This window comes from Phalacrocorax carbo, unplaced genomic scaffold (genome assembly GCF_963921805.1).
Source record: "Phalacrocorax carbo unplaced genomic scaffold, bPhaCar2.1 SCAFFOLD_73, whole genome shotgun sequence".
Lineage (NCBI taxonomy): Eukaryota > Metazoa > Chordata > Aves > Suliformes > Phalacrocoracidae > Phalacrocorax > Phalacrocorax carbo.
In genome coordinates, this window is record NW_026990539.1 from 353,779 (window position 1) to 380,742 (window position 26,964).

At 47.9% G+C, this 26,964-nt stretch overlaps 1 protein-coding gene across 1 annotated transcript; it reads left to right on the forward strand.

Moving 5' to 3' along the window:
- Positions 1-1,189: 1,189 nt before the first annotated feature.
- Positions 1,190-24,682, forward strand: LOC135311456 (protein ELYS-like; the record flags this gene model as incomplete). Its single annotated transcript, XM_064440581.1, has 23 exons — positions 1,190-1,310; positions 2,517-2,770; positions 5,539-5,719; positions 6,507-6,714; positions 7,985-8,101; positions 9,064-9,148; positions 11,129-11,279; positions 13,720-13,852; positions 13,940-14,121; positions 14,596-14,657; positions 15,918-16,008; positions 16,096-16,185; positions 16,348-16,492; positions 17,243-17,358; positions 18,123-18,216; positions 19,697-19,820; positions 19,950-20,006; positions 21,220-21,366; positions 22,115-22,302; positions 22,474-22,618; positions 22,713-22,826; positions 24,337-24,484; positions 24,570-24,682. Coding segments are annotated over exons 1-23 (3,066 nt in total), but the record flags the coding sequence as incomplete, so codon positions are not given.
- Between the last annotated feature and the right edge of the window lie 2,282 nt (positions 24,683-26,964).

Here is a 26,964-nt window from a genome sequence, read left to right on the forward strand (position 1 = left end):
CCATTTCTTCTTCTTTGGCTTCTTCCCACTCTTTGTCCTCTTTCCTTAGACAATGTGACCCGAGCAGTGTCAGGCAATGGTGTCCCTTCTCTGACCACCAAGTAACGCTTCCCTGAGATCACTTTAGCTTCCACATCTGGCTGAGTGAAAGAATGACGCCCGTCAGCCTCAGCCTCCCTCCGTGCGAGAGTGAGCCTCTACGTGCACGAGGGAGTCCAGAGCTGACTGAGAGTGCCTTGGGTGCTGCCCTTTCTAAAAGCGAAGGGGTTTCTTGCAGCTCTCCTTGCAAAGTGCGTGTGTGGTTTGACATGTGCATGAGCTAGCAGGACGGCTTACGGCCACAGAATGGAGATGGGCAAATCCCCTCTCCTTCTCCCCGGTGCAGTGTCCTGCCTCCTTCCTTGTGCCAGCTTTTATGCTTGCTGGCTCTCTCTGCAACCCCGTTTCACTCTCTAAGCTGGTGGGAAACTCTCTGCTCTTGTGGGTGCGTTCCCTGTCTGCTTGGGGAGTTAATGTGGCTCCTAAGGAGCTCTAAAACGTGTGCAGGTCAGGCCAAGGGAAGGCACAGGGATACAGGAGCAGAAGGAAGGAGCAGATGGAGAGATGGGGGCAGCAGCAAGGCCTCTCTTTTGGTGGCACTGAAGTGAACCTGGTTTGTGACATCACGTCTGCAGCTGCGACTGACCGTATCTGTAGCTTTTCCTTCAGTAAGCCCGTAACATTGTTGGCCTTTGAATCTGACTTTCATGTACTACATGTCAGTCAACGGTGACATCCCAGAACACTGACTTGGCTGGATGTGATTCTGCTCAAACATGTAATTTCTCAGCTTGTTCTTTTTTATTTATTTTCTGGAGCTTTTTAATGCAAAACTCACTCTCTGACTCGTGCCGCCTTGCTTGACTTGACTCCAGTGTCTTGGGCTTTTTTCCCATGTTGTTTATCCTGTCAGTACCCCTGCGTCCCTTTTTGTTGGTGATCTCGTAGGCATCAGAAAAGCAAAGGATTCTGCTTTTGCTCTGCTGTGAGATCCAAACCTGTCCTGAGTGCCCTTTTGTTAAGGAAAAGAGCCGCAGGAGGTGGCCGGGAGATTATTCACGGCAAAGGGATGAAAGTTCTGTCAATCTCAAAAATGTCGATGGCTGTCAGGAGCCTCTTTTGGCATTGTCTTCTCTATTCACAGTGAAGAATGCGAGACCTCGCGGCTCAGGTAACGAGCAGCCTGCTGCAGTTTCCCGAGGTGACCATTCAGGCTCTTGGGGAAGATGAGCTCACGCGAGGGTCTGTGCTGCGCGGGCGGTTTTCCAGAGGTGAGCCTTTTCCTTGAAATTGGGTCTTGCTGTGAAGTTGTTACTGCCTGGAGGTGACCTGAGGCACGGGGTCACAGCATCAGCTGTGTCAGGTTGGTGCTGCTCAGGTGCGTCAGGTTTTGAGAGAACAGAAAGGATGAACTATGACAAAATGATGAAAAATGTTAACATTAAAACATTAGTAGAGTTAAACTTTGAAAGGACAACAGCCTGCGCCAGTCTTGAGCTATTAAAATAACACGGGCAAGTCAGTGAGCCCTCCTCAACTTCTAATGGAATGAAAGGCAGTTTACAAAAGAGTCCTGGTGTGGTTTTGGGCTGTATTTATTGGTACCATCATAACATCCCGTGCAGAACTAGTTCTCCCACAGTGTTAGAGAGGCAGCCTCCCCTGCTTTTTCTTTCCTAGCCTGACTAAAAACAGAAGGAAGAGGAAAGCCCTGTTGGGCGCTGCAGCCAGGTTTGCAGAGCATTTAATGGGACGCAGAGGAGTGTCCCGGGAGAGCTGCTGAGAGCGGCTGAGCAGATGAGGTAGCTGACTTTGTCGGTGATCTGAAGGTAGCGCTGGGGGCCTGCCTGGGTGTCCGGGCTTCTGCTGAGACCATGTAGAATCTCTCTGTGTGACTGTAAGTGCAGTAGTTGAGTTAATACTCCCTTTGTGTTGGAAGTAGTTCAGTGAAACTAAATGTGCTAACTTCTCTCTGTGATCAGCGCGTGTAAAAGTTGAAATTGGCTCCCGCAGTGCCCATTTTAAGGTAATTCCTTGTTGAAGTCCAAATCCCTGCCCAAAGTAGGCGTGTGTCGAGCAAAGTTAGTCAACTAGAAAAGAATTGGCTGAGATTTTGCCATATTTGAAGTATGCTTTAGGAGTTGTATTCTCATATGTATTTAGATGATTTCTAGCAAAACCAAGCTGAATATGGTATAAAGACTAGAGACCAATCTATTGTAATCTTTATCCCAAACAAGCAGAATTCTTCAGTGCAGGAATGACAAGTCCAAATGCAAAATCATAAGGTGGTTCATTTTACGATGCATTGGTTGAGGATTCAGTGGGTGATTTTCAATAATCGACCCGAATTCGGTGAGCCTCTCTTGCTCTGTGAGCTACTTCTGTTGAAGCAAAGGGGCAGTGATTGTGATTTTCCCGTTGTTTTCAACCCTCTCTTGGGAGTTTGCTTTAGCCAGCCTTTTCTCTTCTTCCAGGGAGAGATGGGCTGGCCTGGCTGGCGTGTGGCCCTCAGCTGGAGGTCGTGAGCGCTGTGACGGGAGAGCGGCTCTCTGCACACCGTTTCAGTGGAGCCCGTGAGCAGCCTCCCACCATCCGCGTGGTGAAGGAGGTTTCCTGGCAGACGGGAACGGGGCTGCTGGTTGGCTTGAGAGAAGCAGAGGGAAGTGTTCTCTGCCTGTACGACCTTGGAACATCGAGCGTGGTTACAGCAGTAGTTCTGCCAGGAAGGGTGGGTGCTTTTTAATGGGGGAAACGTTGTCAGGTGCTGCATAACGCTGTTTCAGGAGCAGCTTTGGAGCGTCTCTTTGCTAGGACGTCCATTTTCTCTATTGTGTCATCATACTGTCACTGCAGAGTGTCCAGTCGAGAGCACCTTGATGTGAAATCGTGGGGTTAACGGTACCGTTATCCTTTAAGTGTGCTGAGAGTCAAACACGTTTTCTGGTTTTGCAGTAGAGCACGTAGTTACCTCATTCTCCATTTGCACAAAAAGGCCTTGAAAACTACCTTTTTTTTTAGCCAGAGTGACAAAGAACTCGTCCGCACCCTGCCTTTCAAGTGTTGGTAACATACATGTCCTGAATGGTTCATTATGTCAGAAATACTGTCTTTAAAACATCTCAGACTTCCATGGCTGTGCTGTAGCTGACTTCGGCACATTCCCAGGAGTCTCGGACTAGCAAGCAGGTGACTTTAGAGCAAAGCACATTTTTCTGTTGACTTAGGATGGGAAAAAACAGGCTTCACTGCGTTACCTGGCAGGTGGTTACAGACTGACTTTCAGCCTGAAGCCCTTGAACCTCTGCTTATTGCATATGGTGCTTGTGCCGGTGGGATACTCTGGTGTAACGTTGCTAATTTTCCCTGCCTTCTCTAACCCATAAACTCAGATGACGTCCTTTCCCCTCGGCTCCTTGTCTGAGTGTAGACAAGAGTCACCTTAAGGTAATGGAACATCAAGGTTCCCTCTGTCTTTACCACCTTAGAATCTGTGACAGATAAATACTTCCGTATTACTCAGCTTTCCAGAGCGTGGTTTGGTTTGACTTGCTAGAATCCAGGCGGGGTTTGTTTGTCTGTAGCGCTACAGTGTGATTGCTGGCAGTGAGCGTTTGTGGGGTGGTGATGTCTAACGAGCTGAGCTGGGTTGGTGCTCCGCTGTGTGGGTTTGCCGATCATCCTGATAAATCTCAGCGTTTGAGATGGAAAGGCAAGCTGTGCGCTGACATAGACGTGCAGTCATTCAGACTTGTAAAAGCAAATCTGAATTGAAAACATTAACGGTATTAAATTGGTTTATAACGGTTGCATGTTTCAGAGCTCTGGAATGGTATTTTCCCCACTCTTGCTGGTTTGTGTGAGGCAGAAGGGCAGCATGCAGAGTCAGGGAGCTGAGACAGGATTTCTGCGTTCGTTCCCAGAAGGAGCTGGCAGCAGTGTAGGAGAGTGTGCAAAGCCAGTGGCTGGTGCCGTGGGAAAACAGGCAGTTCCAGGAGCTTCTACAGGGAAAACTGAAGCGTTAAAACTGGGAAGCTGTATGCAAAAGTGGAAAAGGTGGATTTGGGGCCAGTTGTACAACAACAAAACGAGACCTTAAAAGAAAAAAAGTTAACAGCAACACGGGAACTTTGGCTGATTCCGCAGCACGATATGTGCAGTGTTTCTGCTTTCCTCCTGAGAGTCATCAAGGCTTGGAGCAGCAAGAATTCGAATAACCAACGCACTTTTGGTGGTGCTTTGAGTAGCCGAGAAGATTGGAGATTTCATCTGATTTCCAGGAAGTGTGAAACAATATAAAGTTGTCTCAAATACTGCGGGCACTTCTAGGAGTAGAATTCTTGTGGCCCAGGGGAAAGGTAAATTCTGTAGCAGATTGCCAGGCAGCGCAGTCACAGCAAGTGCTTGATACGGGAGGGGAGAGAACTTTGGGGCTTCGAGGTTTGGTCAATTTTTCCCCACCTCTGGGGAGAAAAACCAATCTATATAAAAAAAGGACTCCTTGTGGTGCTCACTGCTCTGTTCCGTTGTCGTGTAACAGGTTGCTGTTGATGTAAAGCTCCCTGGTGTCACTGTGTGACATTATGCAAGGAGGCTGAAGGGCAGCCCGTGTTCTTTTGTTGTGGAGCCTTAGTGCAGGAGCCCTCACGTGCTGGTGTCTCTGCTGGAGCAGTCAGGGCTGTCCCGGGAGGGGCTGCAGGTGCGGAAAGGTCTGTCTCCATCAGGGCCTTGTACTAAAGCTGCTGGCAGGCGGCTCCGCGTGTTACAGAGCAGCGTGCGCTTCTCCTCAGCCGGAGCTGGCTTTTGGCGAACCAGCTGCTGGGCTTTTTGCCGCTGTTTCGGCACTGAAAACTTTTCTGCTTTCCCTGGTTGCTCTGTTGATTCTAAATGAGGACTGGTGTAGCTTTCCCTAAGCTGGTATCTCCCTTCCGCTCTCTGTAACAAGACTCCCTTGCCGTGGCAGCGGTGTGTCTCCCCTGCAACTTGGCCGCTGCCGCCTCTGACTGAGAGCCGAGATTTGCCCTAGTACCTGTTTGGCAAAGAAGGCGTGGGCTGTATCCCAGTGCTGACGGGCTGGGGGCCGTGGGAGAGCGAGAGTGAGTTTGGCCTTTCTTACTCCAGTCCCTTAAATACGGTCAAGTTTCTTGCATTTAACGGATTTTCTGTGTTGTCTTCGAGTTAATGGTTTCTAAGTAGAAAATGGAACTTGGTAAGCTGTGATAATAGACTGCACCATTGCAGTTGGAGTGAGCTCAGCGAAATCCCTGCAGGAAACCCCGTAAACGGAAGGCAGTAACGGATGTTTGTACAGGACATTTTTGGGGGTTGGTTGGTTTGTTTGTTTTGTCTGGATATAATTGGGATCAATGCTGTGTTTTTAAGTCTGAGAAACCTGTATTTACTTTCTTGCTTCTGATGGGCTGATTCTGGCTTCACTTTTGAGTGATTTCTATTTAGCTTGTCAAAGAGCTTAAATACTAACTTGTAGTTTTCCTGTAGGTAACTGCTGTAGAGCCCATAACTAACCCCGGAGGAGCCAGCGTGAGGCCTTGGCACCTGCACCGGGCTCTGCAAGGGTTTTGTGGCGTGGCAGCGGTGGCGACAGATGTTGGTCATCTGCTTGTGGTGGACCTTGGTTTGGATGATCTCTCTTGCAGTCAGAGGGAGAATGAACCATCGGGTGAGCTTGCGGTTTCTAAACTTGAACGGAAAAGTAAGAAAACTTGTGTCTTTTAAATCAACAACACGCATCCCACTTTGAAGCTACTGCTGTGCAGACGTTTATGGCTGCTGATGACAGGTGGCGGTTTGACATCGTCTGGCCCTGAAAGGATTAAAAATGGGAGTGGCTTCATACTCCTCCTAAGGTTACAAATACCCCCTCCCACCAGGGTCCCTCTGTCACGGTGATTCTCACCAGTGAGGGGTAGGAATCTGACCATCTGAGTCGGTGCAGCTGCCTGACAGGAAGGTGTGTCGGACGTGCCCTATTTCCTGGGAATGTTCTTCTGCTTCTGTTCATTGACTCGGGGCAAAGTTGAGGCTTGTTTTTTAAAGTAAATATGCCTTACCAAAATCCCTGCATTTCACCAAACGGAACCTGTACTTGGTGTACTCGGATTGCATACGCTGTTTTTGCTCTTACAAGAGTGGCCTCGGGAGCTGGTCTCACTTCAAGTAGCTTCACCATGAGGCCCAAACTGCTGATGTGCAGAGCCCAGGAAGAATTTGTCTATGGAGGTTTCGCTTTCACCTGGTTTTGAAATAGGAGCGAGGATACCTGTCCAGTCAGAGAGTTCCTATGTGCTCTGAATGCGTACAAAATGGGAAGAGCAGACAAAGTATTGCATCAATGGGTATTTTGCCGGGGACGGTAGAATTAGATCATCCATGTTGTCACGTCAGTGTTTCAAATGCAACCTGAATGGCCTAACGCATTCCTTTATTGTGTGGTTTTGTGCGTGCAGGTCTAACAGTTGTCACTAGAGCTGCTGCTGGCGTTTCACAAGGAAGAGCAACCGTGAGCAGAGCAGGGAGACATCTCTGCCTTCAGCTACAGTGTCCTTCAGGAACAGCGCTCTCGACCCTGTGCTACATCAGCAGAAGCAACCAGCTCGCCGTGGGTTTTTCCGACGGCTCCCTGTCACTGTGGAATATGAAAACTCTGCAGCGGGAGTAAGTCGGCCTTTGCACTTGGTCACGCCTGGAGGTGCAGGGCTCTCAAGGCTCTGCTTGAGGAGGAAGTCTGTTAATTTAAAGAGCCCTTTTTCAGGGAGGGAAATGTGGAGTGTAATCTTGGCCTGTTTAGGAATCCCCTTCTGAAGTAACCATTGAGCCATACCTGGATTCAGTGGGCCGCCTTCTCCCCAGCGGGCTGGGATTGTTCTCCTTATTGTGCCCGTGGGCTGAGGAACTGCGGAAAGCTCCCTTCTCTGGGTTCTGTCAATCAGTCAGCGTGTGAGAGAGCTGCTTTCCATAAGGCAGTTTGTTCCACCAGCAGTATTCAGTGACAGCAGGAGTTGTGTGTGTTTCAACGAAAGAGATTGTAGACATTATTTCTCAGAACCAGCTCCTGCAATGAGGGCACCCATTGAAAGGCTGAAGTATGTTAATGATGGGATTGTGGTGATCATATTCTTTAAAGCGTCCCGGTTGAAAGGAGTGAGACGTGAAGGATCAAGAGCTGATCTGTGGCTGAAAAGACATTCTCTCCCACATTTCAGCCTCGACCAAAAGAGGGGACTGACCCATGCCAAGGCAGCGATGCATGGGAATGAAAGTCTGCTTGGAACACTTGGAGGGGGAATAAGGGTCATGTCAAGGGATAAGCAACAGAGAAATGAGGGAGATGATTTCAGCTCTGCCAAAGAGCAATCCCCCCTGGAATATCTGACCCAATTCAGATCGGGATTCACTTAAGCAAATCTGCAGTGACTCACCGGGAACTATTGGCGGCATGAATAGAGAGTGGAGGGATAGTGAGGCGGCAGGAATAGATTGTGAAGGTGCAAGGAAGGTTGAGAAGTCTGGAGGAGAAAGGCTTTAGATAGTCCAAGTAAAGAAACAAGACACTACTGGTGTTTGGCGCTGTTTTCAGCGTGTGCAGAAGAGAGGCTGCATTTTCAGTTCAATATTGAAGCAGGCGACAAGAGTAGGAAGAATCTTTTGCCTGGCAGCTGAAGGAATCTTTCATGTTCCTGCTCCGCAGGCAGAGGAGGAGATAAAGCCAGGTTATTGCCCGTGCTGGACAGTAATTTCCTCACCTCGTGGCTGTTGCATCAAAAGCAGTCGCTCCCGTGACTCCCTTGTTTGAGACGGGAGTGTGACCTTCTGTGCCTCGAGGAGAAGCACGTCAGGGGCTCTTTGCTCAGAAGATGCTTCTCCCCTTCTACAAACAGGCAGGGCCACCAGGCTCACCTGCTTTCTGTTTTTGTTAACCCTGCAGGCACCACTGTCAGCTTGAAGGAGGAAGGATTCCTGTCTGCGCCGTTACTTTTCAAGAGCCTGAGCACGATCCTCGCAACTGCTGCTACTTGTGGGCTGTTCAGTCGACGCAAGAAAGGTGAATAAAAGCTTACTATCGGCCACTGGTTTGTTTTTTTTTTTTTGAGCATTTGTTCACCTAGAGTTGACCCACGTGTATTTGTTTTGTTGAATTAGCCGTGCAGGAGATTCTCTCCGGTATGGAAGGGGCTGACGGTGCGATTTGTACAGGATGTAACAGGGATGGAGAGGGACCTACTAGTTCCTCCCTGCTGAAAGGCAGCAAAGCGACAGTGGCTCTATTTCTGTGCTGGCATTCTTCAATGGCTTCCTTTGTTTCCTGATGACTGCTTCATGATTTGCCTGATATTCACACCGTGGTATGAAAATACCATGGAGCGCAGTGGAGGCTGCAGCTCCAGAGCACTGACGGTGCGGATCCACCAGCCTGCTGCCCCTAAAGGAGGAGGTGACAGCATGGCCGGTTCCCTGGTGCCAGCCTGAGCCTTGGTGAGCCAGCTCAGCTCGGCTGGCAGGGAAGGTGCTCAGCAGCCAAGTCGGTGGTTTCCTGCTGGGCTAATGACTGAAAGGAGGGTGTGGAAGGTGCCGTGTGTGCAGGGGAGGGACTGGAGCTTTGGTGGGAAGGGAAGGGGAGAAAGATCTGCCCCTCTCGGCATCAGCAAGCTATTTACTCAGCTCGGCTGCTCATGGAGTGGCAATCTTTTTCAGTTTGACTGTAAAGCAGTTTTGATTGCGAGCTCTTCAATGCCAAGAACTGTTCCCAACCATTTTTACTCCACAGAACATCTTGAAGCTTCCAGATTGTATGGGTAGCCTTTGCCCCAGAAGCTGTTAGTGTCCAAATTTCCTCCTTTGTGTTTTAGCGGCTAAATGTGACCAATTCTTAGGTTTTGGGAAGGGCTGTTTTTCTTTTCAGCAAGACAGTGCTATTCAGGAAACCTCAGCCTAGACCTAAGGAAAGGGTAACGAGGACTATAAAGCAGCTTTGTAACCAAATGTCATCATTTGTACCTTTTCCAGTGAAGGCGATGCCGTGAGTTTACATCTGTTGCAGTTAGCGTTCGCAGACAGGAGGCCCTTGGCTTCAGGACAAGCCATGTACGAGGTAAGACGTGCACGTCCGTGAAAGGACGGAAAGAGTCCTTTTCCCTAAGGGAGTATCAGTGAAGTTGGCAGGGGGAATATTGACCATGACAATTCAGAGATGACTTAAAAAGAAAGAATCTTTTGCTGAGCCTTCCCGGGCACGGCCTTTGTCCATACTTTTTGAAAAGAAGTCGTACAATTTCATACCGCCGTGTCGTGTGTTCCAGCCAGGGCCGCCTGCAAAGAGCCCGTATAAATTCAGTTCCCGAAGAGGCAGCAGCTTTTACAAATAAAATGATTCTTCATTTAAACACCAAGTGAATGGCCTGTAGGAAGAGAAGACAGGGCTTTGAGTAGCTCTGTTTAACCAAACTGCAGAGTTGAATAAGGTTCTGTCTGTCTCCCTTCCTTAAAACACGGGCGTACAGCTTTATTCTGTTCCGGTCTTCAGGTTTAAATTCTTGTTTTCCCTTTGAGCTCTGTCAGCAGGACTTCACATGACGCTCACCTGCAGGGTCTCTTCAGTGCTGGTCCTGAAACTTAGTAGCTCTAAAGAGAACTCTTTCTACTTTTTGGCTGCGTTACCTACGAACTCTGCTCTTGAAGCCAGCAAAATACGCAAATACAGTAAAGAGTGGTCTGATTTGGTCAAAAAAGTATATGTAAATTTTGAGAAGTGGCTCCAAAGAGGTTGTGTTTAAAATAGAGATGAACTAGCCTTACCTCTCTGTTATCTAACAGATAGAAGACGCGTTTTTAGAACGTATAATTTTATTCAGTGTTACGCCTGAAACCCTTGCAAAATCTTTTGGATGGGAAAGTAATCCTAATTCAGAGCATGTCTTTCCTGTTGAGGTGCGGTAGGAGAGGATCTGTGCTCTACAGCCTTGATATTTATTAGTAGTATTTCCTAGAATGGTTAAGAGAAAGCTTGCCTGTTCTCAGAGTAGGTGAGTTAAATGTAACATATCAGGTCATACGAGAATGGATTGTCTCACGCCAGTTCCTTCTAGAGCTCGGAAACTTTAGGAAACTTGGGTAGAATGAGGTACAATCAATTTTTTTATTTTCTGGTAGGTTTTTGGAGATTTTTAGCTGCTTAGCTTTTGGTTTTGTTTGGTTGGTTTTTAATTGTAGAGCTGCTCTTTGTCCACAATCCACACACCCATGTGTTGTAGGGTAGAGCATTTGACCAAGTGCTGTATTTGGAAAGACAGTATTTCAGTCAATGCTTGCTTAGCAAATGGTGGTCTCAGAGGTTCCACACAATCCTGCTGGAGTTTCTGTAGGTCTCAAAGTAGTTGGCTGACTCTGTAGGAATTTGTGATCCTAAACGCCTTGCCCACGTGCATGCCATGTCCGCCGGGTTGTTTTGCTGTTGGCTGCACTTGGTGAAGGCAGGGAGGCATATTTCACCCTTTAGTCCCTGAGGAGGTGAGAGGAGGAGCTGGCAGGAGCTGACGTGGTTTGAGAGAAGGCTGTGACTCAGTAAGACGTTCTCATGGCTACTCCCGAGGGATGGGCTTTCACTCTAGCGGTGTGTGCCTATAGATAATGCCTCGCAAGAGAGCTTTGGCTGCTGGAAGGCCGTGACTCCTCTAACTTCATCAGTTCTGTGATCAAGTCATGGAGCAAAGCGCTTTGCATGCCTATGTATGGCATTATTTCAGATCTCTCTTTCTAGATAAATAGGTAGGTTTGTGAAGAAACCGGGATGGTGCAAGGAATTCTGCAAAACACATTTAGAACCAGTAATGCGAGGGAAATGCTCAGTTCTGAAAATGTGCAAAGCTTTTACGGCCAAACTTACCCGTTACGGTTTGACACTCAGTTCTCTTGCTTGTCAGCTGTAGTTTCTCTTTGCCATCAGATTAAGCGCCTGGGAGAGATACAGTACAATATGCAGGTTCTATTAGACATGGACATTCTTTCCTACTGAGGTGTAATGTCTGCTTTTCTCTCAGAATGACCTTTCTCTCGCCTGTGATTTTTTCCGCAGGGTTTGGCATCCTGTGTTGAAAAGTACAGGTTGGATCTGACGGGTGGAGCCTTTCCCTTGAGAGGGCAGGGCAGCAAGGCCAAACTACTCAGCTGTCAGGCTGTAGAAATCTTTCCCAACTGCATTGACAGAGAAGGCAGCGTTGATGAAGGTTTGTTCCTGATGCCCGTCTTTGGTTGTTCTAAACTAAATGGCTTTGGCATCCAAGCAGTGAATGCTGTTCCATACCCACAGCCTGAAAGTCTTCAATATCTGTATAGACTAACTTCTTGGGCTTATTTCAAAGGAAAAACTGGGTGCTTAGGTTCTGTGGGACTTGTTAAAATAAACCCTATTTTTCCCTTCAATGCTTGCTGACATGCTGTAGCGATGTCTGGTGGGGTCACCTCTATAACACCTGTCAGTCATTTTATTCCTCCAGCTCTCGTCTTTGAACAGTAGGATCATCCCCCCCATTGCTTAGGAATGTTCCCTCAACTTTCTTTTTTCCCCTCTTCCAACCTATGCCTGCACCTGCATCCAGCTGGCGGCCGGTCACGAGTGCTGTTCCCCAGGGCTCGGTCCTGGGGCCAGATCTGTTTGATACCTTCCCCAAGCACCTGGATGAGCCGGCAGTGTGCCCGCGTGGCCAGGAAGGCCACCAGCATCCTGGCTTGTATGAGAGAGAGCGTGGCCAGCAGGAGTAGGGCAGTGATCGTCCCCCCCTACTCGGCGGTGGTGAGGCTGCACCTCGAATCCTGTGTTCAGTTTTGGGCCCCTCACTACGAGAAAGATACTGAGGTGCTGAGTGTGTCCAAAGAAGGGCAGCGAAGCTGGTGAAGGGTCTAGAGCACAAGGTTTAGTTGGGATCTTAGGGAAAATTTCTTCACAGAAAGGGTTGCGAAGCAGTGGAACAGGCTGCCCAGGGAAGTGGTGGCGTCACCATCCCTGGAGGGAGTTAAAAGACGTGCAGACGTGGCGCTGTGGGACAGGGTTTAGTGGTGGGCTTGGCAGTATGAGGTTTACAGTTGGGCTCGATGATCTTAAGGGCCTTTCCCAACCTAAATGATTCTACGAGTCTATGATCTGCCTGTGCACTTTGCCCTCTCTGTGTCTAATAGGTTCCTACACCTACAAGCTCTTAAAGCAAGAGCTTCTGGCTTCCCTTGTCCGGATCGACAGTTAAAACTCCTCTGGTGTCTTTCATTCCCTTGCAATAATGAGATGTGCATCTCTGGGTTTGCACATCCAGTGATGCTCTGAGCACATCTCTGAGCCGGCTGCAGTGATAACTTTCACAGCCTTTTGTTTGGGTGTGTGAATGCCCTTCCCTCTCTTCTTACTGGCCTTAACTTATGTCTGCTGTTACAAAGACGACACTGGCATGACTTTCTAGGCTATTTGTGTTTATTAGCTTTGTCTAAGTCCTGAAGAGGCAGCTTCCACCTCTTTTGGGGTGCCACCCTCTAACAACAGCGTGTCAAAATCTAATGAAAACCCCTTTGGATTTTCTCCACCTGTGTCATGATTCTGAGGAGAGGGCCTTCTAAAACCTTCTCAAAAACAACCAACAGGCGCACCCACCAAAAAACCCAAACCAAAACCAACAAAAAAGGCCCTTTCGGTCCCCTTTTCATGAAGCCTGAGGCATGGAAAAATGCTTGTCATTTCTCTGATGGCTCCTCATTAGCTTTTATCCAGAAACTATTCAAGTTGTAGGCCCACATGAGCTTCTGTTGGATGTGGGTTGAGGTTAGAAATGAAGCTGGCTTCTGATTTATGAAACTAATTGACATCTTCAAAGGCAGTTTCAGCGGCTCACACAAGTGAAAGGGCACAGGAGTACACGATGACACACAGTAAAGCGTGGGAGGCTCCCTGAGCAGCCCTGATGAACTCAGCAGGGAACAGAGACCCATTTTGCCAAACGACCTGTCTCCTGGTTCCCTGCTCTGTCAGGGTAAAGGATGCACCCCCCACTTTGCTCACATCTGGAGAATGCCTTCTCCCCAGAGACGACAGACCATGCCACTTCTTGAGAGAAGCCGAGTGTAACATGGTCAATGTTTGATGTTAAACTCTTTGTTCCAACCTCCTGTTTGTTGGGGTTGGGTTTTGGTGTTTGTTTTGTGTGATAATTGTGTTCTTTCATTCTGACTGTGCTGGAAAGGAGCTATTCGTAACACCCGTAATCGAGTTGAATCTGGAAATTAAGAATGCCAGCTGAGTGATCAAGTGTATACGACAAGAATTTGTATGCTTTCTAAAAGCAGCAATGTATGTTTTCCTAGGGTGGTGGGTTGTTTTTTGGTTTTTGTTTTTTTTCTAACCATCTTGATGCACTCTTACTGTATGGGAAACTTGATTACCTGACAATTGTGTATTGGGTTTGTCTTAGGACGGATACAGGTTGAACTCGCAAAGGGGGGCAGCATGACTGAAACCTATCACAGAGGTGATGCTATGGTGTACATTTTTAAAATTCTTCTTAGTCAAGTGTTGCGTTTCATGAGTGACGTAACAGAATGAAGCCAAAATAGAAAGGGATGTTTTGAAAATGTCAGATAGATTGTATTTTCTCCCAATAAGAAACAATGTCTTGTCTTTTACAGTCATATCTCCTGACATCAGTGTCTCCATCTTCAGCTGGCAAGTGAACACACGCGGCCAGGGAAAACCATCTACTTATTTGGGTGTATTTGACTTGGACTGCTGGTATGAGGCTCAAAAGCCAGGCTCACTAAGGTAGGTTTTTATGAAGCTGGTTTCAGTATCCCTCCCCATAATTCACTGGAAAGTCGGCGTTTAGCTTCTGCGCTTGTTTTCTTTCAGGCCAGAAGAATCCCTTCAGGACTGCCCCTATTTTGCACTGTGGTCACTGGACGCTGTGACAAGCACGACTGCTCCAAACCTCCTTCTGGATGTTGTGGTGCAGGAGCGCAGCCTAAGCTGGAGAGTTCCTCCTTCTTACCCACAACCTGAGCTGTGTTTTCATCCAAGCACCTATAATTTTGGTAGGTATTACACGGCTTTGAGTAGTGATAAGCTTAAACCGAGCTCAAATGCCATTTATTGGTTCTCCTGGTCACTGTTTGTCACGCAAAAACCCAACCAAACCGAAACACCCCAACCCCCCACCCACCCAACTGTGATGACGTTGTACTGACCAAGTGTGTGCTGTTGTGACACCTGCCTGACAGGCGGCTGGGTCTGGGGGTTGGGTGCTTCTGCAACGCAGCCCGTGAGGTGGTGCTGGTGATCAGATGAAATGACTCTGGGCTGAAGCTCAAAGCGCAGCACCTCGATAGCCCCGGAGGTAAAATTTCTACACTCAGCCATTATTTTTCTAAAAAAGGCTGTAAGTGATGTCATGAGGAAAACGGGTACTCAGTTGTACCTTTCCAGAGGTTGCTGTGACAAAAATGTAAACTGGTGCTACCATCACGGTGAGAGTATGGAATGTTGTCCAACGTTCGTTGTCTCTGCAGATGGCACGTGCCTGCTGAGCTCTGGAGTTGTTCATGTGACGTGCAGCGGCTTCCAGAAGGAGGTGAGCTTTTACTGTGTCTTTATGGAGAACGTCAAGAGATGGAGCTTTCCTAAGCTTTCCATGGCGCTGCTTTCGGTGTCAGGGACCATTTAATGCTCCTCCTGCCCATCCACACGCGTAACTGCAATTGTACCCTGCCAGTTTTATCAAATGTAATGTTTGAGGTCCCCTCTTGGGAGTGTAAACCCACCATTGCCTCCCGTTGAAGCACGATCAGGGACTGAATGTCTAGAAAGGAAGAGAGCGCTGCTCTAGGAGCAGGAAGAGAAACTCGGGGAAAGGTGTTCCTTCTCTCTCATCAATGAGTGCAACTGCCTGCGTGGTCCTGAGTTCGGGTTTTGATCCCTGATGAGCTGGGAAAAGAGGACAGAACGGAGAAAAGGAAGCATCGTTCCCTCAGAACAAGCTTCAGGCAGAGGAGCACTTGGTAGGAAGGGGAGAGCAGTCTTTCCCTGCCCTCATCTTCCTCTCTGCCAGAGAGGTGGGGGACTCACCATCCCTGGAGGTATTGAAAAGACATGTAGACGTGGCACTTGAGGGCCTGATTTAGGAGACATGGTAGTGTTGGGTTGACAGTTGCACTCATTGATCCTAGAGGGCTTTTCCAACCTTAAGGATTCTATGATTCTATGTTTCTATGTTCATTTCACCTGGAAGAAGTACCAGAACACCAGCTGCACTAAGCTACTCCTTAACAGTGCACGTCTGTGCCTGCCTGTGCTTTGCCCTTCTGAAGGATCGCCACGGCATTAGAACACAGTGTTTGAAGCGCCTAAACCTGAAACCTATTAGAACATCAATGTTTCACTTCTTTTCTGTCATCTTGGGAAATGACAACTTAATGTTGGGGTGTCGTAACTCCTTCATGCCTTCATAGCCTGGAAAGCTGCTTGATCTTGGCTTCGCTGCTTCCATGCAAACGTTGCAGAGTTCTGTTTGTTCTGTCCCCTTCGCGCATTCCTGATGGCAAACTTCTCTGCACCCCATGTGCCGTGGGTATAAGCAGGGCACGTTGCTGGGAATAGTTAATTGGAACGCAGTAAATTGAGAGGATAATGCAGAGGCATGCAAATAAAGATTAGAATTAGCCTTTGGGAAGTTGACGTGTCAGGGGAAAAATTCCATGTGCTCCTCACAGCAACAAGCAGCCCAGCCTGTGATGCCTGAGCGAGTGTAGGGTTAGAAACAAGCACTTACTGTTGGTGGTTCGGATGTTGACAGCAGGTGGGATTCTCCTTTGATTTCGCCTGTTACTTTTAGGAGGAGCAGTTAGACGCGGTCTTGTCAGCTGCTGCCCAGACAGGTTCTGTAGGGCTTCTGACTGGCTGCATTAAGCTTTGGACATCTAAAGGTAAGACTTGTTATGTTTTTTTTATGTTGCATGGTTTCTTCGTTTGGAATTCTTGATTCATTTCTTTTTTGTTCTCTCTTTTTAAAGAGCAGCCAAGTTCTGCTGCTAATTTACAGTTTGCCCTTGACTGGACGTGGAGCCGAGTGATCGATACAAAAGGCGCATTTGAGCAAATCTGTGAGTACTAGTGCAGCCATGCTGCAAACCTAGAGTCAGTCTTTCCAGTTGAGCTCATTCAGTGATCTGCTGGTAGATGGTCTTGCCCGCAGATCTGGAAGTGCACTTTGAAACTCTGCAATGGCTCTGTAGGCTAACGATTTCATACCTGTTCTTGAAAAGGTGTTGCGCTGTTTGACGGCTCCTGCAGCTCCACTGACCCGCAGAGGTTACAGGCTCTGCAGCACCGCCAGTTGCTTTTGAGCAACCTTAGCACAGTCTTGAACTGTTTTCTAACAGAGGCACAAGAGCTCGCCGGAGAAGGTTTGTCACAGTATTTCTAACTCTCTGGTATGTCTTATGAAGATTTGGAACGATGCTGGGGCTGTAATTGTGGAAAGAGGAGCTTCTGTTGGTTTTGCTGATTGGCAGAAAGTCAGATGTAGCGGGGAGAAGGGGCTTAACTGGGAGGGGTTGGGGCTGCCACTTACCGCGCGTTGAGCTCAGGGCAAGAGTTTGTTGGGGAGCTGGTGCGAGTGGGTGGGGAGGCTGCGGTCAGCAAGGAGCTGTGCAAGCACCCGGCTTGAAATTACAGCAACGGGATGTGGCACTGTGACAAATACTCCCTTTGATTGTCAGCTAGCAGTGCGTGATTGCATGCAAATATTGGATTGGAAATGACTAAAATCAGAGAGGAAGCCTAAATGAGTAACATGTGAAGTGAGTTGCATGAGTTTCTGTAGCTGTTTCTATTAGAACTTGTTCCTGGCATATTGAGGAGAACAGAGAAAATCCCTTTGCTAGAGTAAACGTCTCTGCTACGTGAAGAACAGGTGCCTTATCCATGAGTGGATTTAGTAGTTCCAACTTCACTTTTTTTTATTAAACCTTTAGTGAATCTTCCTCTTTGTAAGGGTTGCTTGTGATTGTGGGCTTTTACTTCAGAGAAGGACGTGATACGGAGTGAAAAATGCACAGGCAAAGATTTCTACCGTGTTATTTTTCTACTTTCTCTTTAGTGCAATGAGGGGAGCTTTATAAAAAACAAAAGAAATTGCACACCAACAGTCCTCTTAAGCTTCTTTTCATGTTTTGCAGACTTGACAAATAAGCTGGCGGTGACCAGCCTCGCAGCTTTGTATGCACGAGTGGTCCTCTGGTTCTGTGGGTCCCGCCTCCTGCCCGAGGGCTCAGGTAAGCCTAAACTGTCACGCGTCTGTAGCAGTCAGTGCTTCCTATGAACACCTGCTTCCCCATGGTTTTGTCAAGGCTTCATCGATACCAAGTCGTGCCCGTTCAGTGACAGCAGATGCTGAAGTTCTGCTGCTGAAATTGAGATTTCACTGTTTTTTCAACTGCGTCGTGTAGAATGATGGAAGCAGTTTCTTTCCGGGGTGTTTCTCAGAACCAGCACTAAGCCTCTGAGGGAGGGAGTTGCTCGTGCCCACAGCTTGAAATCCTTGGGATTGTAAACAAGTAACTCCTAAAGCACCAACACGGGAATGCTTGATTTTACAGTAAAAGCCTGACGTGTGTGTTTTGAACTTTTTACGGATTGTTTGAGGAAAAAATACACCTTGGAAATAGTTCATCATTTGGATGGGTTATAAATCCTATTGTCAGCCTTAACTGCCTTACGCATGTTCACGACACGTTTAAAAACCCATTCCCTTTGAGAACTGGGGGTTTTTTTTAGAGTGAACTTCAGCTGACACTACATGTTCTGGATGCTACATCACCTGTAAGCTTGAAATGGCACTTAGGACAAGGAGGAATTGACTCCTGTGTCGTAGGTCTCTTTTAGCAAAGGCAGAAGGAGGCTGGGCGTCTTTCAAAGTCGGAGGCTTGCCTGTGCTTTTGATGCTTAGCTTGTGTGTTCTTCTGTCTTTTTAGTCAAAAACTGTAGGTTGAAAATGTGATATGACTTCTTTAACTTACTTCTTATTTATTGCCTGTAGGTGACGAGATGCGTTTCTCTAGACCTTTCTACAATTATCCTCTGATTCGGAGCTACTACGCTGGTCATCGACAGCAACTGGAGCGTTTATCAAGGTAGGACGTGCAGGAAAGCTCTAGAGCAGTTCCACTGCAAATTCAGAAGCGGCAGTGAGTGGCTTTTCCATCAGCAGCTGTATTTGCTACGCTTCATGCATTTGCTGGCAACACTCTTGCCTGGAGTGATGCGTGTGTCCTGCTGAACAGAGAGGTTCCTTTCCCGTGTTGAAATGTTGATATATACCTCTGCTTAGTGCCCTTTGTTGGTATCATCATTGTTTTGACGTGCACGTAATTCATTGGCAATTCTGTGTCATTTGTTACCACTGGAAAAGGTCGTGTGGTGAGGACAGGATCAGTCACGGCCAGGTCAGCAAGGCACGGCCTTTGCAGAGCAATTGTTCTGGACACAGAAGAAAGCGTGTTTTAGGAAAAAAAAAAAAAAAACCAAAAACCAAAGCAAAAATAATCTCTCTCAATGACCAGTGATAGATGGCGATAAGGGTATTGGCCCAAATCTCCCACTCCCAAGCACCGCGGTGTCGTTGAAGGAGATGGGCAGAGTCACATGCAGCTGGCACGGCCAGTGCTCTCCTGGCGACTGGATAAAAGCCCCTTCCTCACGGGAGCTCCCTTTCCTGGGCTGGCTCACGAGCATAATGGTGATGTGCCTTGGGTTAGGTGAGAACAGATTTTTCTTTGGCAACTGTTCTGTAACCTAAAGAAAGTCCTCAAGTAGCCGTGGCTGTGGCACCGTGAGCAAGGTGCAGCAGGAGGAGTCCAGGTGGAAGCTGCTCTATGTCAGGCGCTGGCTTTCAAGCTCCTCTTCCTGCGCGTCCTTCTCAGGTAACTCTCGTACAGGCTCACGGGCTCCTTAGAAGCACCACCTCCAGCGTGCTGCTTCTGCTCGTCCTCCTCGGGAAATGAAAGGCTGGCGTCGCAGCCCGCAGGAGCCTGCGATGGGCTTCTGAGGAATGCAGTGTTTCACAGGCCAGCCCTCCGTCACTGTGATGGCACGTGCAGAGGCGCAAACGTGCTGCTTCAGGGGATACCAGAATTCAGCTGCGGGCTCAGCTTTCTGACCGTGACTGTTTTTCAGTAACAGAAGCGAGGTGCTGAGACCAAAGCCTGTCATTGCCGTGCTGGGGTCTCACCGCTGTGTGTGGGAACACTCCCGCTGGGGGCGTGAGGTTTGGGGTAGCTTTGCTCACACTGCCCTTGTATTACAAGTAATGCGGCACAAAAGAAAAACTGAAAACTAAAAGGTCGCTGCAACTTTCCCCTTAATAAGGGAGCTTTTTGGATTCCTATTTGGAGCTCCTTTAATAATTCACTAGGATCTAATGAGCACCTTTCACCCGACTCCGAAATTTCTTTCCAGTCTATTTCAAGTCACGATCGTGCCTTTGTCTGTTTGTTCCTTTCTTGGGCTCGTGGGAGCTTTTGCTGGTTTTGTTTTGGCTGGAGGAAATCTGTGACACCGAGAGGCTGGAATTAGTGTTTTCCTCTGTCAAATCCTCGCTACGTTTTGTTCCAGAGGCAAACGGGACTCTGACTGCCTGATGATCGATGGGATGGTTTCCCAGTTAGGAGACCGAGTTGAGAAGTTGTGGCAGAGAGAGGAAGGAGGAACGGGGAAATACCCACCTCCTAGCTTACGGGTGAGTGTTGTGTTCCCTGAAAACAACCACCACCACCACCACAAACCCCAGCCCCAGCCCAGCCCTCCCCCAAAGCCAATGATTTCTCAAAGAGAGGACTTTTAAAAAGCTTCTACCTTTTCATTCCAGGCACTGCTGGAGCTCTATTTGCTAGAAGGCGTTGAAGAAAGCCACAAACATGCAATCGTATCCCTTGGAGTTATTTCTGTCACACCTCCAGTATACGCGCATCAGGGGTCTGAAATGTCTGTCACCTACGCGTTCGATGCATTTTCTAATTTGTGCTTCAAACACACTGCGGATGAACACGTGTAGTTGAGAATTAAGTCGCAGACAGAAGCATTGTTTGATTTCTTTGTACTGTGGATTGTTTAGGAATTTTTAAAATGTTTTGTTGCAAAGTCTTTTCTGATGTGAGAAAACAGGTTTACTAAGCAATGTTAAAGGTAGAAAGCTCCCCTAGATTGTCTCAAAATGTAAACTGTTTTTCATTTTTGAAGCACCCACAGCTGTAGCAAACAGCTGCTTCCTCGAGCGATGCACTAGAATGTGCTGCTTCAGAGCAAAAGGATTTCTGACAGCGGTGTACCAGGACCTGATGTTGCTGAAATCATCCATTTTCCAGCACAGCTAAGAGGGCTTGCTTTTGTGCTGTTACAAGTGCGGGCACACAGAATAATAGAGAGAGAGAAGGGAAAAGTCGTTGGGCAGAAACTGAACTTTTAAGCTGCCGAAATACACTGTGTTGCTTTGGTTGTGTGTTGCCTGACCCGAGAGGGGAGCCTAGAGAGCAGGGGCTTTAAAGCTGTTGCACCCCGGAGCTCTCTGATGAGAATAGACCCCCCAAAACAGCTGTCAGAAAGAGAGAGTGACACTGCCGATGAGTGATCCACATACTGGTTTAAATCCAGTTTTAATCATCCAGAGCTAAGCTGTGCTGTAAGGACACCCTCATTTCACTTGTTTTATATACGCTGGAAAGGAGGGAAGAAACCAGCTGTAGAATTTGTTTGCTTTAATAATCAAGCATTGGCCGTTCTCGTGTTTTGAATGTCCAGCTGGTGGCTCCAGTGACTAAAGAGGGAGCCTGTGTTTCCAACGGAACTGTTTAAATATCGAAAGGCAACCTTTCTGAATGCCTTAGAGAAATCAGAGAGTCTGTCTTTCTGGTTATTTATTCAGAATGCAATTTTGTTGTTAGGGCCTGACTATCTTCAGGTTGCAACAGCATAAAATGGCAAGACTAATACATGAGTATTTTCTGCGTCCTACCACTATGATATTCTTATTTCCTTTTATTATCTATTAATGTTCTATTAACAATAGTAATAATGTTATTTCATGTGATAAATTGTTGGTCTTGCAAATCTATTAGCCTTAATTAGATACTTGATATCAGACAATTTACTTGCTGCTAGACATCACGCATCCCTTTCCGAACAAAACAGAACCTTCCGTCGACTCCTTCGCAGCTGCCTTTGCCATCCCTTCGGGCCTTGTTAAGCGTATCCAAGGATTTTGGCTTCTAGACCACAAGGATTATGATGTAAGCATGTGACAGTTTAGTTGGGCACACATTGCAATACAATGCTATGATCTATCAAATGATGTAAAAACCCTGGTGCTTAGCTGATACCAGGTGATAAAACATGGGAAGCTTCTTTTGTAATGCTGCTTCAGCAGCACCTTCAGCAATACGTGATGATCTGCAGTTTGGTTTTAATTGCGTTGAGAGGAAATGGATTAAGACAATGAAGAAGTCAGCGTTAATGCTTGACGTGTGACTTGCCAAAGCCGTCTGTTCAGGTTGTTCTCAGCAGAGCAGTCGAGCGCTTTCTCAAAAGCAGTGGTTTGGGGACTTTAACTATTCAAACTGCCATCCTGGCAGCAAGACTTGAGACAGAAGACCGCAAAAGTGACTCTTCAATCTAATTCATGTTCCCTCTGATGCTGAAGGTTGTTCTTTGCCCGTCACAATGTTAATATAACCTGTTTGCCTGGGAGAATGACTTGTCTTTATGAGAGGTGATGTTTGCCTACGGAGATTTGGTTATCCTGGCCAGGTGTGAATCACTCCTGTCAAAGGACTCCCTTTGTTCTGTACGGCTCACGGAATATTTTTTTCTGCAGACACTTCAGCATTTATATTTACCTGTCCGGTACCAAGCCCTTCATTAGTCACCATCTAAGTTTATTCAACAGAGATTCACCCTTACTGAAGACACTTTTGAATCGTTTTGTTGTGCGCGTGTGTGTCTCTATATCTTAAGAAACCTGATCTCTACCTTCTGCAGAACTCCCTGGCCCTGCTGGTTGAACCAACTGCAACCAAACCTGTGTCGTGGCAAGACGTGCGAATTCTTCAGTCCCTCATGTGCCAAGGAGAGCATAGGCGAGCCCTCAGATACACGCAGGTGATGAAGCTCTCGGCCTCCAGCTGTAGCGAAGTGCGGCTTTTCCTCACTGTGCTGTTGTCCAATAGGTAAAGAAATATCTGCCACCATTTTGGCACTCAAATACTGTGAGAGGTGGAGAACAAACACTAGAAATCACAATCCCCTGCACTTCCTTTGAACTTTGAGCACAATATCTGGGGGGCATCTTTTTGGTGATACCATTAAGATGCCTTTACGTCTCACAAAATTAACTACAGGTGCATGGCGGAGGCTTGGGCTCTGCTGCAGGAACACACCACTCAGTTAAAGGAGGAAGAGCTATTAAAAGACATGTATGACATCTGTCGGGAGATGGGACTAGTGGAAGACTTCCTGAGGCTGCCTTTCACAGACTCTGAACAAGTAAGTGTGGGCAAGAGGAAAATCTGAACCCCCTCTTTGCCAAGGGAAGAGGCAGGGTCATCATATATGTTTTCAAATGTGTTATTTCTCATAGAAGTGTTTGGAGAAATTTTTACGGATTCATGAGATTCTTTTAGTCCAGCACCTGCAGCGTGCCAACTGTACGGCAGCCCCACAGCTGAACCAGGTGATGAACGTTCATCTCATGGTAAGCATAAAAGTTCTGCCAGGTGTGCAAGGTTCTCTCAGGGGTTACTAACTAGATTTAACAGCGCTCAATAAGAATCCTGCTTTCTTTATCACACCCTTCTTTGAAATACTTGCAATAAGCATCTGTACCTTTCGTTACAGCTGAACTTAAAAGTTGAACAAAAACTTTCACTTCTCCAAAGCGACCCTGTGAAGTTGGAAATTCTGTGTTCAGGGCTGTTGTTGACTCCACGTCAAATAGTTTGTTTGTGTCTGAGGATTAAATAAGTGTCGTGGTTTAGTCGGCAGCTCAGCCCCACACAGTCGCTCGCTCACTGCCCCACTGTTAGATGGGGGAGAGAATCAGAAGGGTAACGCTCGTGGGGTGGGATAAGAACAGTTTAATAATTAAAATTAAAAGAAACAACAGTAGAAATGCAATGTAAAGGAGAACAACGAGAGGCGCAAAGCCCCGGGGGAGGGGGGAAGGGAGGGGAGAGGGGGAACGAACCGCTGAAACAAACCACACGCGCCGCAGCCGCCCACCGACCCGACGCCGCGCCGCCTCTGCGCTGCCACTGCCCGCCCTCAATATACTGGTCATGGTGTCACATGGTATGGAATGAACCTGCCATTGGCCAGTCGGGGTCAGCCACCCCCACCATGGCCCCGCCCCTCCCAGCCCCGCCCCCCCGCCACGCGGCAGAGCGCGGGAAGCCGGAAAGGCAGCCGCCCCCCACGGTGAGGAGAATTAACCCCTTCTCATCCAAAACCAGCACAATAAGTATCTTTCCTGTCAGCCACTCTTACCATTCAGATATTCAGGGACGTACGTTATGTAGGGTTCGGATGATTGGAAGTTGTTTGGGTCACTGTGGAATGAAGAGTGTGTTGTGTGTCATCTCTGGTATCTCACACGCAGCTCTGGGTGCCAACCCACAGGCAACATTTGCATCATGGGTTGTTCTTTTTATTATTTCCTCAAGTTATAGCATGAGGTCTGCAATTCCACAGCTTTCGTTTTACCACTTTTAGGACAGAAATTCTTACTTAACTTCTGAGTCTCAAAATAGGCAGGTCAAATTCTGTGTTATGGGAACTTCTGTTGTGGTTCTGTGATCCATCTGCTGCTTTCCAGAACCATAGTTTCCCAGGGAAGCAAACTTGTGTGGTGGTTCCGGAAGGTTTAGGTCCTGCGTTTGAAAGCTTTCATCCCAGGGGAAGGGGTGTGTAGGCAGCTTTCTCTTCCTCATTTTAATCCTCACTTCCTTTTGTCCAACGTAACCCACCGCTGCCCTGGAGATTCAGTCACCTGGGGCAGTGGCGTTTCAGGAAAAACAAGGGAAAGGCTGCTGTTTTGTCAGCCACGTGAAACTTGTGGGTGCTGACAAGCGCGTCAGAATGAGGTTCTGCAGGGTGCCGGCATGGTTTTAGCTTAAAGTTGTAGGTTCTGCTATTATTCTAGTCTTCCTTCCGCTTGGCTAAATATACAGGGTGAAACTTCTTGCTTTACGCTTTTTGTTCACCAGAACGATCGTGCTCCTCGCTGGAGACAGAGAGCAGTTGCCAGAAATTCTCTCTCAGCCCAGCACGGCAAGACCCTTCCTAGAGGTCAGAGGCAGCTGGCTGTAGAGAGAGCCAAGCCTTACCACTTGCCTTCGTCCGGACCAAGAGAAGGTAGTTTTTAGGGGGGGAACATAACGCACAACTCACCATCGCTTTGATTGCACAAGGCTGATTGTTTTTCCCTCGTGCTTTACAGCTGCAAGACCAAAGCCAATCTCGACAGTAACAAAACCAGCTAATGCAGGAAATGTGGATCCAAGGGCACCTTTCAGCAGTCGTGTGTTGGCCAAAGTTAGAGAGTTATGGGTAGGAAATGAGCAGAAACTTCGTTGAGAGAGAGTTTTTCTGTTATGATAATGTTTGCTATGCAAAATACATGTGTTTATATTATGGTAAATGTGTTTAGAGAATTTAAGATGGCTAAAACTAAAACCCTGATTACCATCAAGCTATTGGTGTATGGATCTTGCTAGACTTGATTGTGTGATCAAATAGTAACCTTTTCCCACTTGCTAACATTTTTCTGCCTTATTTACTTAAAAATAGGCAGAATGATAAAGAGCAGGAAAGAGGCCAGTAGCTGTCAGATGATTTTCCTACAGGTGGTGTGGCCAAATCAACCTCAGTTCTGGTATATTTGGCCTTGAGGGCAATGAAGGTCAGTTACTGCCCTTCTCTGCTGTCCTTTTGTCATGAGAAAAGACCAAGGACTTGGGCAGATCGTACTATAAGGACATGCCCGGCGTGCAAATAAGGCTGCAGATAACTAAGTAGTTTAATCCCCCATCAGAACTTCTTCTCATGGAAGATGACTCTCAGGGTTGTCAGCGCAATCCATTTATTTGCTGCAATTTCATCCCTTCCCATGTAACCAACCATAAATAGCTTCTGGTGGGGAAGAAGCAAGCACCAGGCAGAAGCCAGCCCATAGCCTCTTGTGAGTTGTTAGGCAATGCTTGTAACCTCTTAGCCTAGGCCAGTCGGCAAATACGATGAAAGAATAGAATTTCACATGGTAAGATTGCATTTGTTTCTTATGTTGTTGGTACTTTTGTCTTCTGTGCAAAACTTGCAGGTTTCCATCGCAGGAATGCTGTTCTCACCAAAGCAGTCACGATAATGAGTGCCTTTGAGATGCTCGGAGAGAAATGTTCTGCGGTTCCTTCTGAATTACAGCTGTTCCTCAAATAAAAAGCGTTTTCCAATGCACTGTGCTGTGTGGGTGACCCATACGTGAGGCAGAGGGAAAAATGCAGGTGACGGTGCCTGATGTGCCTGTTGGTTCAGGTCACTCACTCCTGGGCCGTGCATCACCCGGCGTGGTTCAAGAGCAGGCTCACCCCACAGCAGCCAACGGTGTGGTGTGCCTTGCTCTTGTACTTGGTTTAAACCCAGACTAGGCCATGAGTTATTAGTGAAAGCCTGATTGCTGGTAGTTTGATACTACAATTGTAATGTTAATGGACAGAGAGAGAAGGATGCAGGAGGGAGGTGTGTGAGAGGCTCAGGGAAGAGCCCATGAGCGACGATCGGGTATGGTGCGAACAGAGGCTGGGTGCCCGTTGTGCGCCAAGAGCTCTTCAAAGCCCCCCGCACTCGGGAGAACCACAAGCTGTGCCAGGTGGGATTAGCACAGAATGGTGCTACATGGAGTAAATGGGTCGCAGTGATCACCCAGCGGGCTTGAATAGGAAACCCCAGTGGCCCAGGAATCCTGGAAGTGACCATGGACTGGGCAAAGGGCAAAGACCTTGGAATATCCCCAGAGGAGGGGGTGCCACGTGCTGAAGAGGCCCCACTGTGGAACAAACTGCCAGAAAATGAGCAGCAGTGTGCCCTGCTCACTGATGGGTCCTGTCGCCTTGTGGGGAAGCATCGGACGTGGACCATGGCTGAAATACAGATATGGGCAGGCCCGGCAGTGGACTATATCACACTCCCACAGAGCCGCCAAGGCAAGCGCCATGTGCTTACAGTGGTGGAAGCAACGCCCGGCTGGCGGGAAACATACCCCGTGCCCCACGCCACCGCCCGGATCACTCTCCTGGGGCTCGAAAAACAAGTGCTGTGGCGACATGGCACCCCAGAGAGAACTGAGTCAGACAACAGGACTCATTTCTGAAACACCCTCACGGACACCTGGGCCAAAGGGCACGGCACGGAGCGGGTGTATCACACCCCCTGTCACGCACCAGCCTCTGGGAAAACAGTCTGGGTTCTTCCTGCCTCAGGCAAAGGCAAACCCATTCGTGGCACTGCTTTTGCTCGAGGACCCGGGGGCACTTGGGGGTGATGCGGGAGGATGGATGAGTCCCGATACCGTCTTTAAACCAGAAACCAGACACAGGAGAGCCTTGGCTGTCACAGGAAAGTTCAGCGGTATCTCCACCCCCAAACAACAGCTCTCCCAGAAAGGCGCTCTCGTTCCTCCAGTCTTCTGCAACAGGAGAAAGAAATGGAAATGAGCAAATAAGAGCAGGCATCAGAGAATGAAAGAGCATTTCAAGAAGAAACAGATCTTATGTTTGCCCTGCTGATGCTTCCACGCGCCCAAAGCTCCTCCTTGCCCGAGGGAAGCCTTGCCTGCAACC